The sequence below is a fragment of the Haliotis rufescens genome, unplaced genomic scaffold (assembly GCF_023055435.1).
Source record: "Haliotis rufescens isolate VD_foot unplaced genomic scaffold, xgHalRufe1.0.p SCAF_10, whole genome shotgun sequence".
Lineage (NCBI taxonomy): Eukaryota > Metazoa > Mollusca > Gastropoda > Lepetellida > Haliotidae > Haliotis > Haliotis rufescens.
In genome coordinates this window covers 36,965,751-36,989,742 of record NW_025963780.1, presented here as the reverse complement: position 1 = coordinate 36,989,742, position 23,992 = coordinate 36,965,751, and the positions used below count along the sequence as shown (strand labels likewise).

Sequence of the window (23,992 nt, the reverse complement as noted above, 5' to 3'; positions counted from 1 at the left end):
TACAGACTGCCATCATATAGCTGGAATATTTCTATGGGCTGCTTTAAACAACAAACAAACAAACATAGACTGAAGGCAACATATGTATTATTTAGTTTTTTCCCAATTTTGTTCTTTCTACTCTCCTTCACCTGGCACATGCAACTTTGAAATCTGAAAAAAAACTCTGATAAAAAACCTCAGGACCATTCAGGCAAAACCAAGCTATCATTCCTAAATCTAGTTAAAATGTAACACAAAAAGAAAACTCAAAATCTTTGACAATTGACTCTTGTAGCTCACCGTGATTTTTAATAATATGCACAAATAAGAGTGATTATTGTTTAACACTGCATAAGCAATATTGCAGCTATTTGTGGCAAGTCACAGTTAAGTAACAGACATTTCAAGTGCATTTACATGTTATGAAGCAATGATACAAGCAAAAATGGTATTTTCAATATGGCCGCTGTGGCAGCCATATTGAACTTGTCAAAATTATTTTGCTGAACAAAGAAAAAACTTCTGAATTTATAAGCACCATTATTGTGTAATCTGTTATTTGTTAGTTGCTGTATTAAAGGCATGTGAGATAACCGGTCCAGCAGTTAGAAAACAACACTTTTTGCCTGCAGATCTGTTAATCATGGAATATATTAGGGGCCTAACAATGACCACTTTGAATAACTCACCTCTTTGATCTTGTCTTCCTTGCTGACCTGCAACAAACACAGCAAGCACTTAGGGACTGACAAATTGATATTTTTTGGGGAGGAGGGGACCTGAGTTTTTATCGAAAATATAAATTGTCACAGAAAATGCTGGGAAAAAATATTTTTTACTTCAGACTGTCGGAAATATGTATTTTTTTAGGGAAAAAATAAAACTTATAGTAATCCTGATTTATACACATGAGTGAAAGTATGAGTCAGGATAAGACAAAATAATAATTTGATTAATCTTTAAATCTCATTAACATCAGTTACCACTGATATGAAATCTATTCAGGTGATATGTTAAAGAATAACATTTGTGATTAATACAAAGCTTCTGGTCAACATAGGAAATCCTCTTGTGTGTGTGAAAATCAACTCACAGTGACGGTGTTTGCAGCCGTTGCCCCCACCCCGAGGGTGGTCTTCTCTCGGGACATCAGATCCTTGGTAGTGTTCTGGACTGGGGGTGGGGCAGGTTTGGCCACACCCTTCGAGGTCTTTTCAGACTTCTTCGCCACTGCGGCGCCGGCGCCTGTCGTTTCCGACTTGTCGGGTTTCTGCTGCCCCCAGACCTCGATCACCAACGACCTCACCAGCAGGTAGTCCAGCAACTAGAAGGAATAAATGACAAATGTTAGTTACCATTGTAACATGCTAACAAATAGTGCCATGGTACTGTAGTTAACCTTGATAAAAATGATAACTACACAGACATTATGTCTCATGCATCTCGTCATATTGACCGCCTCCATGGTCTGGTGGATAGTGGTCCAGTGGATAGTGGTCTGGAGGATAGTGGTCTGTAGGATAGTGGTCTGGAGGATAGTGTTTCGGTGGATAATGGTCTGGTGGATAGTGGTCCAGTGGATAGTGGTCTGGTGGATAGTGGTCTGGATAGTGGTCTGGTGGGTAGTGGTCCGTTGGATAGTGATCTGGGGGATAGTGGTCCAGTGGATAGTGATCTGGTGGATAGTGGTCTGGTGGATATTGGTCTGGAGGATAGTGGTCTGATGGATAGTGATCTGGTGGATATTGGTCTGGAGGATAGTGGTCCGATGGATAGTGATCTGGTGGATAGTGGTCTGGTGGATAGTGATCTGGTGGATAGTGGTGTGGGAAGTGGTCCGATGGATAGTGATGGTAGTGCTAAGGTGATCGCTTTGTGGAATGGGACCAGCTCAGATTCAGTATACTGTGTCCGAGTAGGGTTTCCATGTAAACTGCGGCATGGTATCTCAATGGGCTAGCACTATATAATCAGTATTAGTATAGAATAGTCCAAGCCGATGCAAACACGCACATCTAAGTAGGTGCAATAAACTTGCACATGACATTAAACCCCATTCAACTCTTGTGATATATGTAAACACAACAACAAAGGAAACACAACAGACTACGTACCTGCTGGGTGACGGGTTTGAATGTAAAGCGCTTCTCGTGGTTGAAGTCCGGGTTGCTGGTGCCCGCGATGGTCTCCGTCTCCACCCAATTCTCATCCAGATAAAACTTGTATCTGCAGTACGACTACACAAACCACACAGTGTCAGTAGCAGGCAACTTCAGTGAACCTGGTGCGTATGATTTGTTTACTGCCTAAGTACAATTGGGTTGGTTGGTTTTACGCTGCACTCAGCAATATTCCAACTATATGATGGCAGTCTGTAAATAATCGAGTCTGGACCAGACAATCCAGTGATTCAGAGCATCGATCCACCCAATTGGGAATGATGACTTGCATCAACCAAGTCAGCAAGTCCGACCACCCGATCCCGTTAGTCGCCTTTAACAACAAGCATAGTCGCAGAGAAAGAAGTGTTTCAGATTTGGGGCAATATCGATATTGAGTTTTCGGTTGATGGAAATTTCATTCCGGGCATTAAATACTCAGTGACACAAAAAATTTGTTTGTTTGTTTGTTGTTTAATGCTGCACTCAGCAATATTCCAACTTAATGACTGCGGTCTGTAAACAAACGATTCTGGACCAGACAATCATGAGCATCAATCTACACAATTGGGATACGATGACATGCATCAACCAAGTCAGCAAGCCTGATCCCATTAGTCACCTCTTCCAACAAGCATAGTCACCTCTTACAACAAGCATAGTCACCTGTTATGGCAAGCATGGGTTTCTGAAAACCTATTCTAACACGGATCTTCAAGGGTAACTTGCAAATTTGAAAACACATTCACATGAGGTAACCCTGGAATGTTACGACATCATGACACAATGGATGAGGTCACCATTGAATGTGATGACATCATACACAATGGATGAGGTCACCCTGGAATGTGATGACATCATGCAAAATGGATGAGGTCACCCTGCAATGTGATGACATCATGACACAATGAATGAGGTCACCCTGGGATGTGACGACATCATGACACAATGGATGAGGTCACCATTGAATGTGATGACATCATACACAATGAATGAGGTCACCCTGGAATGTTACGACATCATGACACAATGGATGAGGTCACCATTGAATGTGATGACATCATACACAATGAATGAGGTCACCCTGGAATGTTACGACATCATGACACAATGGATGAGGTCACCCTGGAATGTGACGACATCATGACACAATGAATGAGGTCACCCTGGAATGTGATGACATCATGACACAATGAATGAGGTCACCCTGGGATTTGACGACATCATGACACAATGAATGAGGTCACCCTGGAATGTGATGACATCATGACACAATGAATGAGGTCACCCTGGGATGTGACGACATCATGACACAATGGATGCGGTCACCCTGGAATGTGATGACATCATGACACAATGAATGAGGTCACCCTGGAATGTGATGACATCATGCCACAATGAATGAGGTCACCCTGGAATGTTACGACATCATGACACAATAGATGAGGTCACCCTGGAATGTGATGACATCATGACACAATGAATGAGGTCACCCTGGAATGTGATGACATCATGCCACAATGAATGAGGTCACCCTGGAATGTGACGACATCATGACACAATGGATGAGGTCACCCTGGAATGTTACGACATCATGACACAATAGATGAGGTCACCCTGGAATGTGATGACATCATGAAACAATGAATGAGGTCACCCTGGAATGTGACGACATCATGACACAATGGATGAGGTCAACCTGGAATGTGATGACATCATGACACAATGAATGAGGTCACCCTGGGATGTGACGACATCATGACACAATGAATGAGGTCACCCTGGGATGTGATGACATCATGACACAATGAATGAGGTAACCCTGGGATGTGATGACATTATGACACAATGGATGAGGTAACCCTGGGATGTGATGACATCATGACACAATGAATGAGGTCACCCTGGAATGTGATGACATCATGACACAATGGATGAGGTCACCCTGGGATGTGACGACATCATGACACAATGAATGAGGTCACTCTGGAATGTGACGACATCATGACACAACGGATGAGGTCACCCTGGGATTTGATGACATCATGACACAATGAATGAGGTCACCCTGGAATGTGACAACATCATGACACAATAAATGAGGTCACCCTGGAATGTGACGACATCATGACACAATTCAATGAGGTCACCCTGGAATGTGATGACATCATGACCCAATGGATGAGGTCACAAGTCCCTGGGGTAACTGAACTAACAACTAAATTGACGTTCTTAGATACTACAAAAAAAACACTTAAAAAACACTCGATTTCTGCATATGAATATATTTAATGGTCAAATATGAAAAAAATCGGGTGTTCTTTAACTTCTTTTAAGTAGTATACATATGAAAGACAAAATTTATGGATAACAATTTCCTTATCATACTGTAATAGCGACATATTGGTTTAGATCCTTACAACCTTGTCAAGCAAGATATATGGATCAAATGTGATTAATTAATGGTGTATCCAAATGGTATGTTTTTCTTAAAATTTGGGATTATGAGTGAGTGAGTGAGTATGGTTTTACGCTGCTTTTAGCAATATTCCAGCAATATCACGACGGGGACACCAGAAATGGGCTTCACTCATTGTACCCATGTCTGTGAGGAATCAAACCCAGGCCTTCGGCATGACGTGCAAACGCTTTAACCACTAGGCTATCTGACCGCCCCATTTGGGATTATGAAAATATAAAAAAAACATTAAAAAAAGTATTCCTTTCAAGTGAAAAGTCCAAATGATTTCTGAGATCCAATCCTATTCAACAATGTTTTTCAACCAATCAGATTGCAGCACACACACCCATTCATTCTACAATTCTGTAACATCTGACAAACCTTGATGAAACGGTTTTGGATCCCACGCCCGGAGATAACCTTCAGCTTGAAATTCAGTGCTCTGGATAGCTGTAACACAACAGTTGGAGATTAAGACATCAGAAACACACAACGCCAAATGTTTTATGTTTCATCACATTTCATTCCTCACAGGGCTCATCGTGTATGCTTTACCTCGATAGTCATGGTAGGTCCGTAACTGCCTTGAGAAATGTACAAAGCAAGCATAGGATACTGGTTCTAACACAGCCAATACAAAAGTGTCACTTTCTAAAAGTTAATCCAATATGGCTGCCAGTTGGCCATATTGAATTTCCATATTCTGTCACTGCTTCAATTATTTTAATTGTTCGAAAGGATACATACCAGATCACCTGGGTCCTCGATGAATTCATCACAGCACTCTGTCCAGTCATCGGAACACGGCAGAATCTCAACATTCAGGTGAGCTACACAGAGATTGGATACAATTTATTACTAATGACCATGATCAATCACCTTGTCAGGTGAGCTACAGCGAGATTGGATACAATATACTCCTGATGACCATAATCAATCATATTATCAGGTGAGCTACAGCGAGATTGGATACAATATACTCCTGATGACCATAATCAATCATATTATCAGGTGAGCTACAGCAGAGATTGGATACAATATACTCCTGATGACCATAATCAATCATATTATCAGGTGAGCTACAGCGAGATTGGATACAATATACTCCTGATGACCATAATCAATCATATTATCAGGTGAGCTACAGCGAGATTGGATACAATATACTCCTGATGACCATAATCAATCATATTATCAGGTGAGCTACAGCAGAGATTGGATACAATATACTCCTGATGACCATAATCAATCATATTATCAGGTGAGCTACAGCGAGATTGGATACAATATACTCCTGATGACCATGATCAATCATCTTGTCAGGTGAGCTACAGTGAGATTGGATATAATATACCCCTGATGACCATGAAGAATTATCTTGTCAGGTGAGCTACAGCAGAGATTGGATACAATTTATTACTAATGACCATGATCAATCACCTTGTCAGGTGAGATACAGCAGAGATTGGATGCAATATACTCCTGATGACCATGAAGAATCATCTTGTCAGGTGAGCTACACAGATCAGTGTTTAGGAGACTCCCTACCTTGTTCCACGCCCTTGTAGTCGGTGACAGCCAGGTTCTCCTGCAACTCTATCATGTAGGCTAGAGACTGTAGGTACACATGCACTGTACCTATCTGAACAGGGGTGGATGACGGCTCCCAGAATGGATCTCTCTCCTGTGAAAAAAGTGACCCAGTCAAAATAAATTTTGGGGAGGCAAGTGGTCAAAATGTAAACATTATTAAAATAGTATGACAATTAACTTCATCATGAGGTTCTTCCTTAGTAACAGTTTCGGACTTTTTCGGACGTCATTTTCTGCCACTTTGCTAAACAAACGGGTTTGAATTAAATGCTTACGCAAGTATGTAATTTTGAACTACCAAAGTTAATAGAAAATTTTTTGTGTTTGTTGAAATGAGGCCCCGATGGACGTCACTGATGAGGTTGTCTTTTGTTATGCTGGAACTTCTATTTTTCGAGTATTGTTTTCAGTGTTGATGTCTGATTTTCACTGATAATTGCTTGCTTTCATATTCAATTTTAAGGTTTTATCATATTTAACCATTCAACTGCAAAACCTCTCTGCCATGGCAGCCATTTTTACAATCCTGTGAGCACTTGCTTGAGATATGTTGCTATAGTAATCCATACAAACTGTCAGCTTCTGTGGTCTTACAGTTTCAGGAACAAGCCAAAGATGCAAAAAATGTTCAAAACATGATAGTTTTTGTGATATTTACAGACCTACAACAACATTATTTACAGATCAAGTTGAAAATTAATACCATAAAACTGTACTTCAAAACTGGGTAACTAGCTGCCGTATTTGCCATAGGAAATGCCCGCTGACCAACTTCAAGGTGAGGGGAGGTGAAATAGGGTATCAATTTTCTAAGTTCCCAGCGCACTTATTATGGGGAATACGGTAGGATAAAAGGGGGATAATCACCCTCTCCACATCCCAGTCCTTGCTGCCCTCCATAAAATTCTGGTACATCTCCTGCATGAGGAACTTTCGGTTGATGAAGTTGTTTCGGTCGAACATCCACTCATTGCCGTTCACCAGGTTCCTCATCTTCACATTCACCTGCAGAGAAATCAGCGATAACATCATGGTCTAACGTGTTGTCAAGAAAATCTCACAGTTGAAGACATTTACAAGTTTTGTTTTGTTTGTTTGTTGTCCTACTGAATAGTAACAGGCTGCTGTCACATCCATGAATGCAAATAATCAGACAAAACAAACAAATACAACATCCATTTTTCAAATATACTTTTATTCAGTCTCACAGATCTGACGTGGATGACGTTACCTCCGTCCGACCGTGTTGCAGGCCCCGGGCTTGTGGTGAGACAAGAGCGATCTCGAACTTGACCTTCTTGTCTAGTTCTTCAGACATGGCGTTTGCCTCATTCACCATGGGCAACAGCTGTATCAGGTCTTCCTGGAGCAATAGGTCCTCTGCAAATACAACAACAGTCTTAGGGAAATATCACCTGGTACATAAATAAAATAGCAGGTGAGATCAAATATCTGGTCCTGAGGATCTAATCTGCCCTGAAATCTACACAAGGGTTCAAATATTTGGTCCTTAGGATCTAATATGCCCTGAAATCGAAACAAGGGTTCAAATATCTGGTCCTGAGGATCTAATCTACCCTGGTTCAAATATCTGGTCCTGAGGATCTAATCTGCCCTGAAATCTACACAAAGGTTCAAATATCTGGTCCTGAGGATCTAATCTGCCCTGAAATCGAAACAAGGGTCCAAATATTTGGTCCTGAGGATCAACTCTGCCCTGAAATCGAAACAAGGGTTCAAACATCTGCTCCTCAGGATCTTATCTGCCCTGAAATCTAAACAAGGGTTCAAATATCTGCTCCTCGGGATCAACTCTGCCCTGAAATCTAAAGTAGGGTTCAAATATCTGGTCCTGAGGATTTAATCTGCCCTGAAATCTAAAAAAGGGTTCAAATACCTGGTCCTGAGGATTTAATCTGCCCTGAAATCTAAACAAGGGTTCAAATATCTGGTCCTGAGGATCTAATCTGCCCTGAAATCTAAACAAGGGTTCAAATATCTGGTCCTGAGGATCTAATCTGCCCTGAAATCGAAACAAGGGTCCAAATATTTGGTCCTGAGAATGAACTCTGCCCTGAAATCTAAACAAGGGTTCAAACACAGCTGCCCCCAACACAGCCGCCCCCCCCCCCCCCCCTCCAACACAGCCGCCCCCCCAACACAGCCGCCCCCACCCCCAACACAGCTGCCCCCAACACAGTCACCCCCAACACAAAGCCGCCCCCCCCCACCCCCCCCTCCAACACAGCCGCCCCCACCCCCATCACAGCTGCCCCCAGCACATCCGCCCACCTTTAGACTTGCCGTCCCCTCCACTGGTGTCCTTGAAGAGACCTGTGTGTTTCATTATCTCCTCTTGGGCAGAGTCATATGTGGGAGCCTCAACCTGGACCCCCTGCTCCTTCTGTTTGGACTCATCATGAGGGTGGTGGAATGCATACAAATGGTTGGATCCAAACAGCACCCTAGGGGAGGACAGGATAGAATGGTATGAAGAAAAGCTTATGACAAAACATCTTTCAATTCTTATTACCATAGGAAGTTTTCATATCATCATCATCACCACCACCACTGGCCCATACAGTTCAAGTTACACTGCAGCCAACATACAGTCTTTGCGTCACACATTTAACACAATTGTTTCTTAACTGCATTGAATGAAAAACAAACGTTGCCGAAGTTATTCAATTCAATCTTATCAACGGACAATAGTTTATTATTTATATTTCTGTGAAGATAAATTTAATGCAGATCTGCATAAGCCTCAAAAACAATAAATAAACAAAAAACAGGATATCCATAGTTATATACTTAATAAATTCTTTCTTCTCCATTTTTTCTTTTGTATTACAATAACTAAAACTCAGATGAGCAATAACAGAACAGCGAGACTCTTGGAAGATAGAAATATGGATTACATTCCACACAGATACAAGAATCCAATATATACTACTCAAAAGAAGTTAAGGATCACCCGATTCTTTCATAATGGTAAACTTAATCTGTCATGACATGAGAGATTAACTTTAGTAATATGAAAGAATCAGGTGATCCTTAACTTCTTTTGAGTAGTATATTTGGTAAAACAGCAAATTTAAGGGAAGAAAGAAAAAGTTCCGTCATTGCCAAGTGGTGTTCAACGACTACTTGCGACAACCGAGCATGGCGTAACTTCAGTTCCACTCACCGGTCATGATGGTGCAAGACACGGCTGTCCTTGATGCTCTCGCCGTTGACGAGGATGCGGGACCCTGATGTTGGGGTGAGTGTCACAATGTTATTCTTGTTCTCGATGGCAGCGTGCTCTTTCTGTATGCTGCAACAATGCCAGTCAACAACATAGCAATGGCGGTAACCAAGCAGGCACCTACAGCCTTCTGCAAGCATGTACCACGTATTCGACGTAATAAGCGCCCCGCCCTAATATTTGCTAATATATTGGCAAGTGAACAATCCCAATTAGCACCCCTTCCGATTGATCAAAGTACACAAGACTTATTTATTCAGGTATATTACGCACTCGTGTGTTATATACACCCTTAATTATGGGCAATTAAATTCTGGAAAAGTATCTCTGTCGTATATAAACAGTCAGGCCGTCAGCATAAACCACGAAATTTATCTTTCAACTCTGTTTTTCCACCAAAATAATATTCTAATAAGAGCCCCCAATATCTAATTTTGAGAGTGCCCTGGGCGCTTGTTACGTCCAATATCTGACAACTCACGACAGATACAAATATATTCTTCCCTTGATATACCGAGCAACATACAACATTTGAATAATACGCAGAATTTCTCTACCCAAATAATCGTCACTACTCACTACAGATAAAATAGACAAATATCAGCATCAGTGCCTTTTACCCTGCATCCACAAATAGGCCTTTAATTTTTTATCAGTTGGTTTACAAAATGTTTGGCCTAAAATTCAATGAAGGTGGTCGAAAAAAAAATTAAAATTGTATGGAAATAAACACATTTAACATGGGAAGATACTGAAAGATCATTGTTTTTAGCTAGAATAAATATTTATATAAGTATTTTTAATCACCATTTCTTAGGAACAGCAGTGACAAATTCTTGTGTCAAAAGTATTTTTTATTTTTGTCAAAATTCAGGGTTTTTTGGTCAGCTGGTCTCGTAAACCAACTACAAAACACAAAAAGCAAGCATCAGAACAATATCTCTGGCATCATATATATCATGTCAGTGGGCTTTATAAATAGGAGGCGGACTTTAAAAACTTGTAAATGGTCTTGGTCTAGGTCATGGCATTTCTGCAAATGGGATATCACTGAGTATGGTTTTACGCTGCTTTTAGCAATATTCCAATATCACAGCGAGGGACACAAGAAATGGGCTTCACACATTGTACCCATGTGGGTAATCGAACCCAGGTCTTTGGCTTGACGAGCGAACCCTTTAACCACTAGGCTACTCCACCACCTGTAATGTGATATCAAGTAGAATAGTCTGTGTGGGACCCCAGTATTTGATGCTTGTTTGAAATGGCTGCTCACATGGTGGCCTGGCCCTATGGCTGACTGTATGGCATCAGGCCCTACTTGGCTTGATTGTTGCTCATAATATCAGTCAGTGGTTTGCCAGGTCCAGATTATTGATAAGACTGTGGCTTCTAACATCACTCACTCACTCAGGTCCAGATTATTGATAAGACTGTGGCTTCTAACATCACTCACTCACTCACTCACACTCACTCACTCACTCACTCACTCAGGTCCAGATTATTGATAAGACTGTGGCTTCTAACATCACTCACTCACTCACTCACTCAGGTCCAGATTATTGATAAGACTGTGGCTTCTAACATCACTCACTCACTCACTCCCTCACTCACTCAGGTCCAGATTATTGATAAGACTGTGACTTCTAACATCACTCACTCACTCACTCAGGTCCAGATTATTGATAAGACTGTGGCTTCTAACATCACTCACTCACTCACTCACTCAGGTCCAGATTATTGATAAGACTGTGGCTTCTAACATCACTCACTCACTCACTCAGGTCCAGATTATTGATAAGACTGTGGCTTCTAACATCACTCACTCACTCACTCACTCAGGTCCAGATTATTGATAAGACTGTGGCTTCTAACATCACTCACTCACTCACTCACTCAGGTCCAGATTATTGATAAGACTGTGGCTTCTAACATCACTCACTCACTCACTCACTCAGGTCCAGATTATTGATAAGACTGTGGCTTCTAACATCACTCACTCACTCACTCACTCAGGTCCAGATTATTGATAAGACTGTGACTTCTAACATCACTCTCACTCACTCACTCAGGTCCAGATTATTGATAAGACTGTGACTTCTAACATCACTCACTCACTCACTCACTCAGGTCCAGATTATTGATAAGACTGTGACTTCTAACATCACTCACTCACTCACTCACTCACTCACTCACTCACTCTGGTCCAGATTATTGATAAGACTGTGGCTTCTAACATCACTCACTCACTCACTCAGGTCCAGATTATTGATAAGACTGTTGCTTCTAACATCACTCACTCACTCAGGTCCAGATTATTGATAAGACTGTGGCTTCTAACATCACTCACTCACTCACACTCACTCACTCACTCAGGTCCAGATTATTGATAAGACTGTGACTTCTAACATCACTCACTCACTCACTCACTCACTCACTCAGGTCCAGATTATTGATAAGACTGTGGCTTCTAACATCACTCACTCACTCACTCACTCAGGTCCAGATTATTGATAAGACTGTGACTTCTAACATCACTCACTCACTCACTCAGGTCCAGATTATTGATAAGACTGTGGCTTCTAACATCACTCACTCACACACTCACTCACTCACTCGTTTCCTCTCAGTCTTTGTCTTACAAAACTGTAACCAAATTGGAATTAAGGATTGTGCCTTTTCTCAGGAAATGTGATCTAATTAAGTCCAAGCTTACCCCAAACCATTGAGTTGTATATCTGGTGGAGGGGAGGCGTTCTTGGTGCCAATCTTGGATTGCCCTGAAGTAAGACCATAGTACATGCTGACAGAACTTATATAAGAGAAATACATTAGTCTATTATAAATGAATATATCATAAATCAGAGTATAAATAGTAAAATAGCGCTTCATATGACTTTGTCCGTGTTGTAGCTTTCAGCCATGCCGTCACGCAACAAGGATACAATGCAGTGACATAGTTTAAAGAACTATGCTACTCTCCCTCAATAAGCGACCTGTCGTAAATGGTACCAAATTCACTTTTTGTATGAAAATTTACGCTGTATATTTGACAATTTGAATTTAATCTGAGATTCTTGAGTTCAACAATCAAATTGGTAATACACTGACTGATCGTATTTCTCAAAAGACTCAATACACGAGAGTTCAGAGCCCAATGAAGACAAAACTATCCCAGCAGACATCCTAAGTGTTGGATAAAAGCCTGAAGATGCGGTTCATCTGTGTGTACCACTATGATGAAGATCACGTTGAGACCCTGAGTGCGATATTGCCATGATCTGGGGGATGATGCTGATAGTTCCATCACAGATATTTACCGTCTTTGACAAAGTGTATGACCATGGCAGTGAGGGCGGGGTCCTCATTCAGGTTCCAGAAGTTGCACACCGTCTTCCGCCTCGCCTGTTTCTGGGTCTCCTCCTCCGCCTGGCCCTGTGGAGGAGATTGATTGATTGATTGATTGATTGATTGATTGATTGATTGATTGATTGATTGATTGATTGATTGGGTGGGTGGGTGAGTGAGTGAGTGAGTGAGTGAGTGAGTGAGTGAGTGAGTGAGTGAGTGAGTGAGTGAGTGAGTGAGTGAGTGAGTGGGTGGCTGGCCGAGTGGGTGAGTGAGTGAGTGAGTGAGTGAGTGGGTGGGTGGGTGAGTGGGTGAGTGAGTGAGTGAGTGAGTGAGTGAGTGAGTGAGTGAGTGAGTGAGTGAGTGAGTGAGTGAGTGAGTGAGTGAGTGAGTGGGTGGGTGGGTGGGTTGGTTGGTGGGTGGTTGATTTAAAATGTGTTATATTGCTCCTTGACATGAGCATGTTCGGCAAGGACCCGTTGTTGAAACATGTGTCCCAGAATAAAAAATTTCAAAGCATTTCAGGAAATAGTTAATAATATTAATCTATTCGACTTTGTGAAAAGTGATAGATGTAATAGATGTATGATATGACAGGTAGGTTCATGAAACTATATATTATTTTGACGGGGCTACGGTGTGGCCGGTACAGCGGCCCCCGGTGTTGAAAGTGTTAACGAGCGGAGTACTTTGAAGTTGGACCCTGTTTCTCTAAGCAATCTCAGTGTTATGAATCATTTACCAAGTTCACAGCTTAAAATAAACTGCAGGCCGTAAGGGTCTGCTGAAATTTAAAACTATCCGCCCGAGAACAAATCTGTCGGCCTCGGGCCTACGGGCCAATGTCTATTTTGAACACTGATTGTGTCAGCCACCGGCTGCCGGTCTGTGTGTCGTGTCTCACCTGGCTGGCGAAGTTGGCTTCCTCCAGTTTTTGAGCCCAAGTCGTCTCACTCTCCTTCATCTGCTCCTCCAGCTCCCTCTTCAGACGTTCCATCTCTGTAACCATGGCAACACACAGGAAGTTCGGTAAGGTTCATCTGTACAAGGTTTCAGTCATGTCGCGACAGTCAGTTCTTTCTTGACACTCCAAAGTGGCGTGGTCTTACCACTTTTAAAACTTATAGCAACCATGAGACAACTATAGGATTCTGGAATACCTAAGGGGGGCAACTCTGCATAGCAAATTGATGCACCTTAGACAACTGTGCCCCATTGTTATAATAAAGGATCTAGGTCCCATTTCACAAAGCTATCATGGCGCTATGATTATCGTAACTCATATACTTTTACATAAACATACGATAGTCGTAGCACTACAATCGCTTTGTGAAATGGGGTCCGGAAAAGTTTACTTCCATGACATGCAAGGTCATACCCTCCTCTCTGTTGAAGCTGGATCCCTCGGTGCCAACAACAGCGGCTCCCCCACCACCCTTCAGCATCTCCATCAGCCGCGCGTTCTCCTCGCGCAACTCCCTGATCAGCTTGTCTGTCGGGCTCTCATTCACCACGGCCTGGGTCTTGATAGCTTTAGCTCGGTCAGCTGAAAGAAAATAATCATCTCTCTTTCAAGAAACTTTAATGGCTTCTGTGCTATTGTCAGATTAGGAACATCAATGAGACCCAGGACTAAAACTGATCATTTCTGTATTGCAACCGACCGCCGTCATAAGGCAGGAGTATTGCTACCATTTTATCTCTTCTTGTTTCAGTGGAAAGTATGTGTCAGTAGCAGAGACAAACTACATATCCTTTCCATGGCAAAAATGAATTGAAACGTAATGATTTTTTTTTTTTTATAAGAATCAATCTGGAATTAAATGTAATGAAATATGAGCTCTCAAAACCAGAACCTTTTCCTCTGAGGAGCGCCAAGACATTTATGAACACTTAGCTGAGTTTACAGATTAATATCTTCAAACATTATACATGTAAATACGACAGAAGTGAGTCCAGTGAAAGCTGTATCTTATCAATTGCAGCCTTCCAATGGCATGATAGGGAAATCATAATGGAAATTACGAACCGACGAAAAACAGTGAAAATTATGTTTAATGCCAGATTGGTTGCTCTTGAGGCATAAAAGTGTTTTGAGGCCTAAATTTTCATTATGTTTAAATAGTTGTTCTCTCAAGAAAACATGCTGGCTGGGGTCAGGATATACTCTCATTATTTTAATAATAGTTTTTGATGTTATTATCTGGACTAATTTAGCTTAGCTTACAAGGCCAAATAGAATTTTACTAGATTCAGGCTTCGGACCAGTGGCCAAGGTCACCAATTGTGTCTGCCAGGTAGCTGAACAGATACCGCTATTTTCAAGCTCCTTGTATCTACACCATTGATCAACGCAAACAAGGGACACAAATCTTACCAAATCTTAAAGTTGAAAGTGTCTCTTCATAGTTGATGTCAGCGGGACTCAAGGCAGCGATCTACAGGAGAAACACACAATACATTAGTCAGTGTCGTAATGCAGATATAGAAGACAAACATACAACCTGCACAAAGACTATCAAGAAAATCCCTCACACCACAGTGACAAATATCGATTTTCTTAAATATTTTCTAAATATGATGATTTACAAGTTTAATTGTATTTCATGTTCTGCTAGGCATCCCTTTAATGGCTAGAGCCAGGCAGGGTAACAAGAAGTACCATCTTTAATATATTCTGATATGATGCAGATGGGGATAGAACCACAGACCTTCCACTGTGCAGGCAAACACTCTATCTACCAGGCCATGAAGGATAACGATATAGACCTACCATGATGGTTTTGCTGTTGCCTCCCAAAGCATTCTGGAGCAATTTCGTCAGAACAGAGTCTCGGAACGGCACTAAAACAGAAATTACATCTCTTATCCTTATATATCAAACCAAGAAATCTTTGGAAATCTCTTCTGCATCAAATGAGTGAGTGAGTGAGTATGGTTTAACGCCGCTTTTAGCAATATTCCAGCAATATCACGGCGGGAGACACCAGAAATGGTGGGTCTCAGACGTTTACCACTTCGGTGAAACCCACAAGCACGGGTATGGTGCCGACGAACCTAGAAACATAATCAGGGCAAACCAGGATTCAAACCCACAATCATAGGTTTCTGGCCAAGGGACGCAACTCTGCACAGCGAATCGCTGTGACCCCCGGTCAAATATGAAACAACACCAATATGTCCACGGAACACGAGAACAAAGACTGACCGACAGTTTTCTTCTTGCCATTGGACAGGTCAGCAAGAGCCTTGATGCAGTTACCAAGTGTACTGAGGGACTGGTTAATGGCCGACCCCTCCTTCAACCGATCCCCTGTAGCTCCAGTGCTCTCTGCTCGCTCGCTGTAGGATCATACACAATACATGATAGGGCTTGGACAAGTCCAAATTTACTACCCGGGTACCCACTCCCCTATTACCCAACCCTACCCGGGTACCCTCTGTAGGTCTCAAGAGGTAGATACAAACTGTCCGATTGGGATAAGTTTGACCATCGCTCTCGTAAAATGTGTTTAGATACAGGTATGAAACGATCTGGTGTATACACTGAAGTTGACTGAAGTTTGATTTTTATTCAAGCGTATATAAATCAGAAGGAATGGGTGTTGTCATCAGGAAGAACTGCTAACATTAGTGCCTTGTAGTTTAAACATAGAGTTTTAGATAAATTTTGTCATTAAACAATATATCACGTGACTAACCACGGGTCCGGGTAGTCCTGTGGGTACCCAGGTCCTACTCAGTACCCACCCGACCCGAGCGTAACCAGAGCTCCAGATAACTTTTTGAGCAATTGAGTTTTTACTCTAGGGTTTCTATTTTAATTGCGTTTTTACATAGGGTAACCAATATTTTTTCACTCATCTATTCATCACTCTATTGGGTCAACATTTTAAGATTTAGAAAAAATGAAATTCTGTTTTAGATGTACATAACCATGATAACTGTTCTAAATATATAGGCTTGACTTGGAAAGTAAAATTCGCTTGTAATTTAATGCATTTGTTTCTGTACGGAAGTTAATTGAAAGTAATTGGGTTTTGAATATTTGGGGGGGGAAGGGGGGTATTTTATGTAAATTCGCCGCTTATCTGTAGCTCTGGTAACACTACATCAAGCACCATGTACACACCTGCCAGCAAGATCGACTAGGTTGATGATGGACGTCTTTGTCATGTTCTGGTTGGCTTCGTTCATCGTCTTCTGCACGAACGTGATCGCCACAATTGTGTGGGCTCGACTTGAATAAAAAGTATCAGTATGATCAAACTCCAGAGTCTAACTTTGCATACAATTATTGATTACACAAACTTGAAAACCGATAATTTCAGTGGAAGTTAACCACTGCTTGAGTGGTCTATATTTACAATAATATATTCAATTCTCAGAGATTTATCTACATCTTCTCAGAGGTCGATATTGCTCAGATCTTAGGCAAATGTCAGTAAAAAATCAATAATTGGAATTAAAAAATTCCCAGTTCATGTTAAAATAGTTACAATAAATACATGTCTTTGTGGAGGTGATTCATAATTCACTGATAACAGGATCAAAAAAGAGAAGAGGCATTGTTGTACTGAATGCAAGCATAAAATACCTATAGACCTATATACTATATACTATATTTAAGAATATAAGAACTTTAAAAAAATAATTGGTTTTTCATCATTTTCAGGACAAGAACATTTGTTACGGAATCCTACATAAATCCCTGATACCTTTCTCAGTAACCATGGTAATTAAAGAAGCATCATACACTGAGATTCACTTCACAACATCCTTGAAGATAATAAAGGGCGTCATATCTTAATAGCTTCATTTCCGGTTTTATAAGAAAACAGATACTAGCAACTCCAACAGTTCTATAAACGAGAATGAATGGAACAGACAGGTATGGCTCCAACCCAAAATCCAATATGAATGTCTTATTTATAGTTCATATGTATGTCTGAATACTTATATCGATCTTGTAGCTATCGATGGACGCAACATATTTAACACTATGTGTTAACTTGCATTCTTTGTATTTGGGACTAAGGCCTTATGTACAATAAACAATATAGACTTTGGTTACGAAAATCTGGACTTGTGGAAGGCAAGAGTGTGCCATTTGCTTCCAGTTTGTGAAACACGTCTAAGCAAACCCATATGAGTCAGTGTGCATTTTCAAATACAAACGCATGTGTGTGATCTACTGTGTACTATGTTTCAGTGCACACCATTGTAAAAAGCGCTGACAGGACAAACAGTAACAACAGGTTCAGTAGCTCACCTGCTAGTGGCGTTCATGTTGGTGGAGGCAACTGTCCTGTTTCTTGTTCCTTCGTTGATCTTGTTGTCAATGGCCATGTAACTGTCCACGGGCCAAGAGGTGAGCGTGTCCACTGAAAGCAGACAATAAAAGGTCAAGATAAAACAGACAATACAAGGTCAAGGTGAAACAAACAATACAAGGTCAAGGTGAAACAGACAAAACAAGGTCAAGGTAAAATAGACAACAAAAAGTCAAAGTGAAACAGACAACACAAGGTCAAGGTGAAACGGACAAAACAAGGTCAAGGTGAAACGGACAAAACAAGGTCAAGGTAAAATAGACAACAAAAAGTCAAGGTGAAACAGACAACACAAGGTCAAGGTGAAACGGATAAAACAAGGTCAAGGTGAAACGGATAAAACAAGGTCAAGGTGAAACAGACAACACAAGGTCAAGGTGAAACAGACAACACAAGGTCAAGGTGAAACAGACAACACAAGGTCATGGTGAAACAGACAACAAAAGGTCAAGGTAAAATAGACAACAAAGGTCAAGGTGAAACAAGACAACACAAGGTCAAGGTGAAACAGACAACACAAATGTAGTCCCATTAATAGTAAATAGACAACTTGTTTGGCACATGACTGGAATTACTGTAGACTGGTTATTGGTCAAAGGTGTTCACTAAATGTCACTCATTGACTCTAGGGTGTTCCTGCATCAGAACATGGTCCCCATCCCTAAGTCCTTGCATGCTATTGTCTGTAAAACTACTGCTAATGATAAGGGCACTTTAGGTGATCCTACTAACTTTTCTAGTCACGTTATTGTAGTTTGGGCCAAGTACTTTAGGTTCAGTAAACATTGCTGCTGTTTGAATGTCTTACCATAGAATCCCTTGGAAGGGTGCTGCCGCACTTTGAGACCCCCCTTCTGTGCAGACTTGAGGTTGAGAAGATCCCTCACTTGCTCATTGTAGATCTCCAGCATACTCAGCTTCACCTGCACCATCACCACCATCATCATCATCATCATCATCATCATCATCATCATCATCCAATCCATCACCATAAGCACCACAACCACCATCACATCATTATTGTTAATATTCTGACTGGGGCGGTTGGTTAGCCTAGTGGTTAAAGCGTTTGCTCATCAAGCCAAAGACCCGGGTTCGATTCCCGACATGGGTACAACGTGTGAAGCCCATTCAACCAACCATTCTTTTAAGAATTCACTTTGAAAAAACATTTATTTACAATTTTTTATTTTTTTCTACCACTGACTACGGTTTTGTATTGAGCCCATAAAACAAGTAAATACACAAAACAGGCCTGAGGGAAAGATCTTATACATGTTATCACCATGACGATGATTCTGCTTTAGTCTTCCAGACTTCACCGCCATCCTGATGCACCACCTTTTTCTCCTTTTTTTTTACAGATTTTGAAAGTGAACAATTTTACTCAGTAGGTCGAAAAAAAATAGTATACAAAATACAATTTTTGTAATCATGTGAATCATCTTACGATTTTATTTTTTGGGTATGTCCTAAAAAAAGTAATCTTTGTCTGGTTTTGTTCCTTATATAGATCATAAATCTAAAATCTGACTGTAATGATGACTTAGTGTTACAAAGGTTTCTGTTTTAGCCACATAAATATCCTTTGGATTATTTTTGGTTGCCGTCGGCGATATAAAAATTACCTTGAATTTCTGAATTTTCAGTTTTTAAGGCTGGTGGATCCGTAAAGGAAGCAAAAAAAATTTAAGGCCCGGTTGAAATGGACTTAAAAATAATAGCAGCTGTGAATACTGAGATAAAACACCTCCAGGGGGATTCAGATCATTAGCTCACCTGGTATTCTTCCCCTTCCTTGGCCGTCATCTTCTTCTCATCGATGCCACGGAACAGGTCTTCGCAGGCAAGGGGGACAATCCCCTTGTTGGTGCCGTAGCCCACCATGGAGTAGGACTTGCCGCTGCCGGTCTGACCATACGCGAAGAGGGAGCAGTTGTAGCCCTTCCAGGCATTGTCCAGCACCCCCTTTCCTAGGTCGTCAAACACAACTTGCTGCGGACACAGACAGACAGACAGACATGTAAACCTGTTGTCTGGTACATTGGAGAGAACTGGACACATAAATCACCTCTCCTAATCAACCATGTTCACTGTGTTTGAAAGTAAGGTCAAAAATAAAATTAAGCCCATCCAAAAATAGGGTCGGTAAACAAGCGGATCCAGGATTTTGAAATAAGGGTGTGTGCACATTATTCTCAAATCACAAAGTGACTTGACCAAACGCAGGTAACATGTCATCTTCCCGAGGCAAGAGAGTTAACTGACTATAAAAGTCCAGTTTACACCCTTGCCGAACTAGGCTGGTATTATGGAGTTACATTTTGGCTGGGCTAACGAGTCTATGCATAGTCCAATCAAAATCGCGCACCGAAATCGAAATCCGGTTCGTAAACTTTCATGCAGAGTTCGGTCGATTGCAGGATTTGCACAGAAAAGAACAAATTCTAGTACTTTTTGGGTGCGGTCCCATCTGAGATTCAAACCCACACCCTCAGAGTAAGCCACTTAATCGCCAGCACAAAAATTCAGTGAGCTAACCCACTCAGACACCGAGGTCACTTTAATCGGAAAGTGTAAACCAAAATAAGACATATCAAGGCCATAGTTCACTTTTTTTGACAAGGGGGGGGGGGGGGAGGGGGGCAAATAAGATTATTCATTTTTTATTCAAGTTAACTTACACAAGGAAGAATGTATTCTGTAAAAAATCTAGGGGGGGGCAAATAAGATTATTCATTTTTTATTCAAGTTAACTTTCACATGGAAAGATGTATTCTGTAAAAAATCTAGGTACATGATTCCACAAATATGTCACCTGTATGAATGGTATGCAAACTAATATTTATAAAAGACTCTTTCAAGAACCCATTCAGTACATTACTCATTAGCCCTGGCCCAAAACGAGCACCACTCTGAAAGCATACATCCTGTGGATGTACAGAGGCCGGCCTACCTGGTCAGCGTACTTGGGGGAGCTGGGCTCCAGGTACCCATCTCCTCGCTCCGTGTAGCCATCGTGGGACCAGTAGGAGAAGTCAAAGGCAAACTTCTTGGGTTTTTCTTTAGTGTTTTCTGGATCTGTGATCTCTGTCTGTTTACCGTTCATCTGTATAATGATACTGGCTTTCCTGGCCGTCTCGCGCGAGTTGTAAACACAGTCAAGGAGAACAGCTACTACGTCATGTCCGTGTATTTGGACAAGATCAAGTTATGTTCTTATATCACAGATGGAAATAAAAATGGCTGTCAGGTATGAGGATTAGTCACATTAAAAAATCAGTCGGTGACAAAAACTTTTGAGTGTCTGTTGACCTTGTTTTCAACAGATCTCAGTACAGTGTTCCCTTGCTATTTCGCTCTTCAATGTAGCGCTAGCTCGGTTACAGCGCCGGTAAAGTATGGCTCCTAAATTTCCTTACATTTATAATAAACTCAAGTTTTCCAAAGACACAATGTATTTTCCCATCTCAAAAAACATTATCAACTGATCACCGCTATCACGTAACACCAGAAATACCAGTCACCAAATCTGAATTGAAGTACATATTACTATCTGACTATAAAAAGGTGTTCATTGTTTATCTGGACTAATGTTTGTAATCTATTTTATTCATTTTATTCAAAATTTCATTCAATAATGTTTACAGTAATTTCAGCGAAAATCGTGTGTGAAGTCATCGGGAGATCGCACAACTCACCGTTATTTACAGCAACCACGGTCAAATTACTGCTGTTGATGCCTTGAAATGGACTTTAGTTGCAAGAGAATGGATACATAAATCATAAATGCCATACTTTGACTTGTTAAAAGTCATATTTGAGGCAGTTTGATTATTAAATGTCAACATAACATTTTCACAATCTAAATACATGTAGCGCGGGAAGTCCCTACGATGAACAGTCAAATTGTATTAATGTATGGGCTTTTATTGGCAAGGTTTACTAGACTGGGGTTATTGACTAGTGCCTAAAGTCAATGCATATATATTATTCTTACATATGACAATCATATATTTAGAATGAAGGAATTCTTCAAAATTGAAAAACAAAAGAACTTGGCGGATTAACTTTTTTTCAATAAATATATGACCAGATGAACATGACGAATGTGTGATGATATTCAGGTGTGCCAGATACCAGTCTGACAGTCCAAGACGGTCTATGTTGCTGACAGTTTTGAAAAGTTATTTTCTGACAACTAATATTCAACAGTACTATTGTTATGTTTACTCTTTTATTATTTAAGTCCCTTAGTCTAGAAAATTCTGGACTGGCAACATTTTATCTGGTCTGGTAACTTAGCAATGTTGCCAGTCCGGTTGACTGATTGATATTTTGGGGAATTTTATACACTGCAAACAGCATGTCACCACTGGCATATGTAAGAGTACCTGTGTTGAAAAACTAGAAAAGAACACATAAAATGTTACGTTGAGGGGAGGTGAAATGGGGTTTAATATGCACCTATGTATTGACATGTGTGTACATTGTGTGCGTCTGCTTGTACTCGTCCGGTCTAATGCCGATTTATATTGCTAGCTCACTGACATACCATGTCGTAGTTTAACATGAATACCCCACTCAGACACAGATATACTGACACCGAGCCGAACAGTCCTTTATAGACCCTTTAAGCCCAGCGCCAGTCAGGGTAACAACAAGTACTATCTTTTAACGTGTGTGTGTGTGTGTGTGTGTGTGTGTGTGTGTGTGTGTGTGTGTGTGTGTGTGTGTGTGTGTGTGTGTGTGTGTGTGTGTGTGTGTGTTTCTGCTTGTACTAGTTCAGTCTAATGTCGATTTATATAGTTCTGAGATCCCATGCCACAGTTTAACACAGATACCCCACACAGACTCAGTATACTGACTCCAAGCTGACCAGGCCTTGTTTTACCCCTGCTCTAAGCTGGGAAATAGCACATACCATTTTTAAATGTCTTTTGGTATGAACGTGCCCAGTGATAAAAAAACCAACCTTCCACTCTCCGGGCAGACACTCAAACCACTAGTCCTGGGGGATTGACATGTTCGGGGCACATAACACTCTGATAACCCTCTGATAACCCTCTGATAACACTCTGATAACCCTCTGATAACCCAGGCCTCATTTATCATCTTGTTACTAGATGCTTCAAAACCAGATAATATTAGCAATCGTGTCTTGAAATTATTAGCGGAGCAGCTGTCAGAACCATTGTGGATTTTATCTAATATGTCCTTATCAAATTCAATCTTTCATGATGTGTGAAAAGGTCCTGCTATCATGGCTATGGTACTAATACATAACATGAACGATGTTCAGGACTGTACAAAGTATAGACCTGTAGCTGTCTCAAGTTGTTTGTCCAAAGTGTGTGTTTAAACATGGCTGAAATCTCTTTTTAGATAAGGGAACAATTACTTCATTGATGTCGTTGATAGGCATTTAGAGGTTGAAAGAATATGAATATATGGCACTTTATAAGGCTAGCAACTTCTTTTATTCTTTGTCACAATGTTTCTGAGGCTCTTCTCGTTCCTTCATCATTGCTCCACGTGATGAAGCAAGAAGTAGTGAGTGAGTGAGTGAGTGAGTGAGTTTGGCTTTACACCGCTTTTACCAATATTCCAGCAATATCCCGGCGGGGGACACCAGAAATGGGCTTCACACATTGTACCCATGTCGGGATTCGAACCCGGGTCTTCGGCGTGACAAGCGAACACATTAACCACTAGGCTACCCATCCCCCCCCAGAAGCAAGAAGTAGCTCTGAAACGCTTTGACAAAGTATAAAGGAAATTGCAATCCATAAAAACTGCCATATATGCAATTACTTCATTGCAATCTGGATTTACACGGGGGATTCCACATCCTATCAACTTACTTATT

At 41.0% G+C, this 23,992-nt stretch overlaps 1 protein-coding gene across 2 annotated transcripts in view; it reads right to left on the bottom strand.

The window, feature by feature from the left end:
- The window catches only part of LOC124131073 (kinesin-like protein KIF28P), a 37,313-nt gene that overhangs the window by 8,965 nt on the left and 4,356 nt on the right, over nucleotides 1–23,992 (bottom strand). For both annotated transcript variants that reach the window (XM_046494161.2, XM_046494162.2), the window contains exons 2-23: nucleotides 21,080–21,274; nucleotides 19,903–20,118; nucleotides 18,932–19,046; nucleotides 18,063–18,174; nucleotides 16,923–17,030; nucleotides 15,999–16,132; nucleotides 15,564–15,634; nucleotides 15,168–15,228; nucleotides 14,169–14,336; nucleotides 13,695–13,789; nucleotides 12,763–12,877; nucleotides 12,159–12,222; nucleotides 9,383–9,511; nucleotides 8,488–8,660; nucleotides 7,427–7,575; nucleotides 7,063–7,200; nucleotides 6,151–6,286; nucleotides 5,350–5,432; nucleotides 4,984–5,052; nucleotides 2,097–2,219; nucleotides 1,076–1,306; nucleotides 672–698 (exon numbers count right to left, since the gene is read on the bottom strand). In XM_046494161.2, coding sequence (XP_046350117.2) covers nucleotides 672–698; nucleotides 1,076–1,306; nucleotides 2,097–2,219; nucleotides 4,984–5,052; nucleotides 5,350–5,432; nucleotides 6,151–6,286; nucleotides 7,063–7,200; nucleotides 7,427–7,575; nucleotides 8,488–8,660; nucleotides 9,383–9,511; nucleotides 12,159–12,222; nucleotides 12,763–12,877; nucleotides 13,695–13,789; nucleotides 14,169–14,336; nucleotides 15,168–15,228; nucleotides 15,564–15,634; nucleotides 15,999–16,132; nucleotides 16,923–17,030; nucleotides 18,063–18,174; nucleotides 18,932–19,046; nucleotides 19,903–20,118; nucleotides 21,080–21,274 — 2,712 coding nt within the window. The remainder of the gene's footprint in view (nucleotides 1–671; nucleotides 699–1,075; nucleotides 1,307–2,096; nucleotides 2,220–4,983; nucleotides 5,053–5,349; nucleotides 5,433–6,150; nucleotides 6,287–7,062; nucleotides 7,201–7,426; nucleotides 7,576–8,487; nucleotides 8,661–9,382; nucleotides 9,512–12,158; nucleotides 12,223–12,762; nucleotides 12,878–13,694; nucleotides 13,790–14,168; nucleotides 14,337–15,167; nucleotides 15,229–15,563; nucleotides 15,635–15,998; nucleotides 16,133–16,922; nucleotides 17,031–18,062; nucleotides 18,175–18,931; nucleotides 19,047–19,902; nucleotides 20,119–21,079; nucleotides 21,275–23,992) is intronic.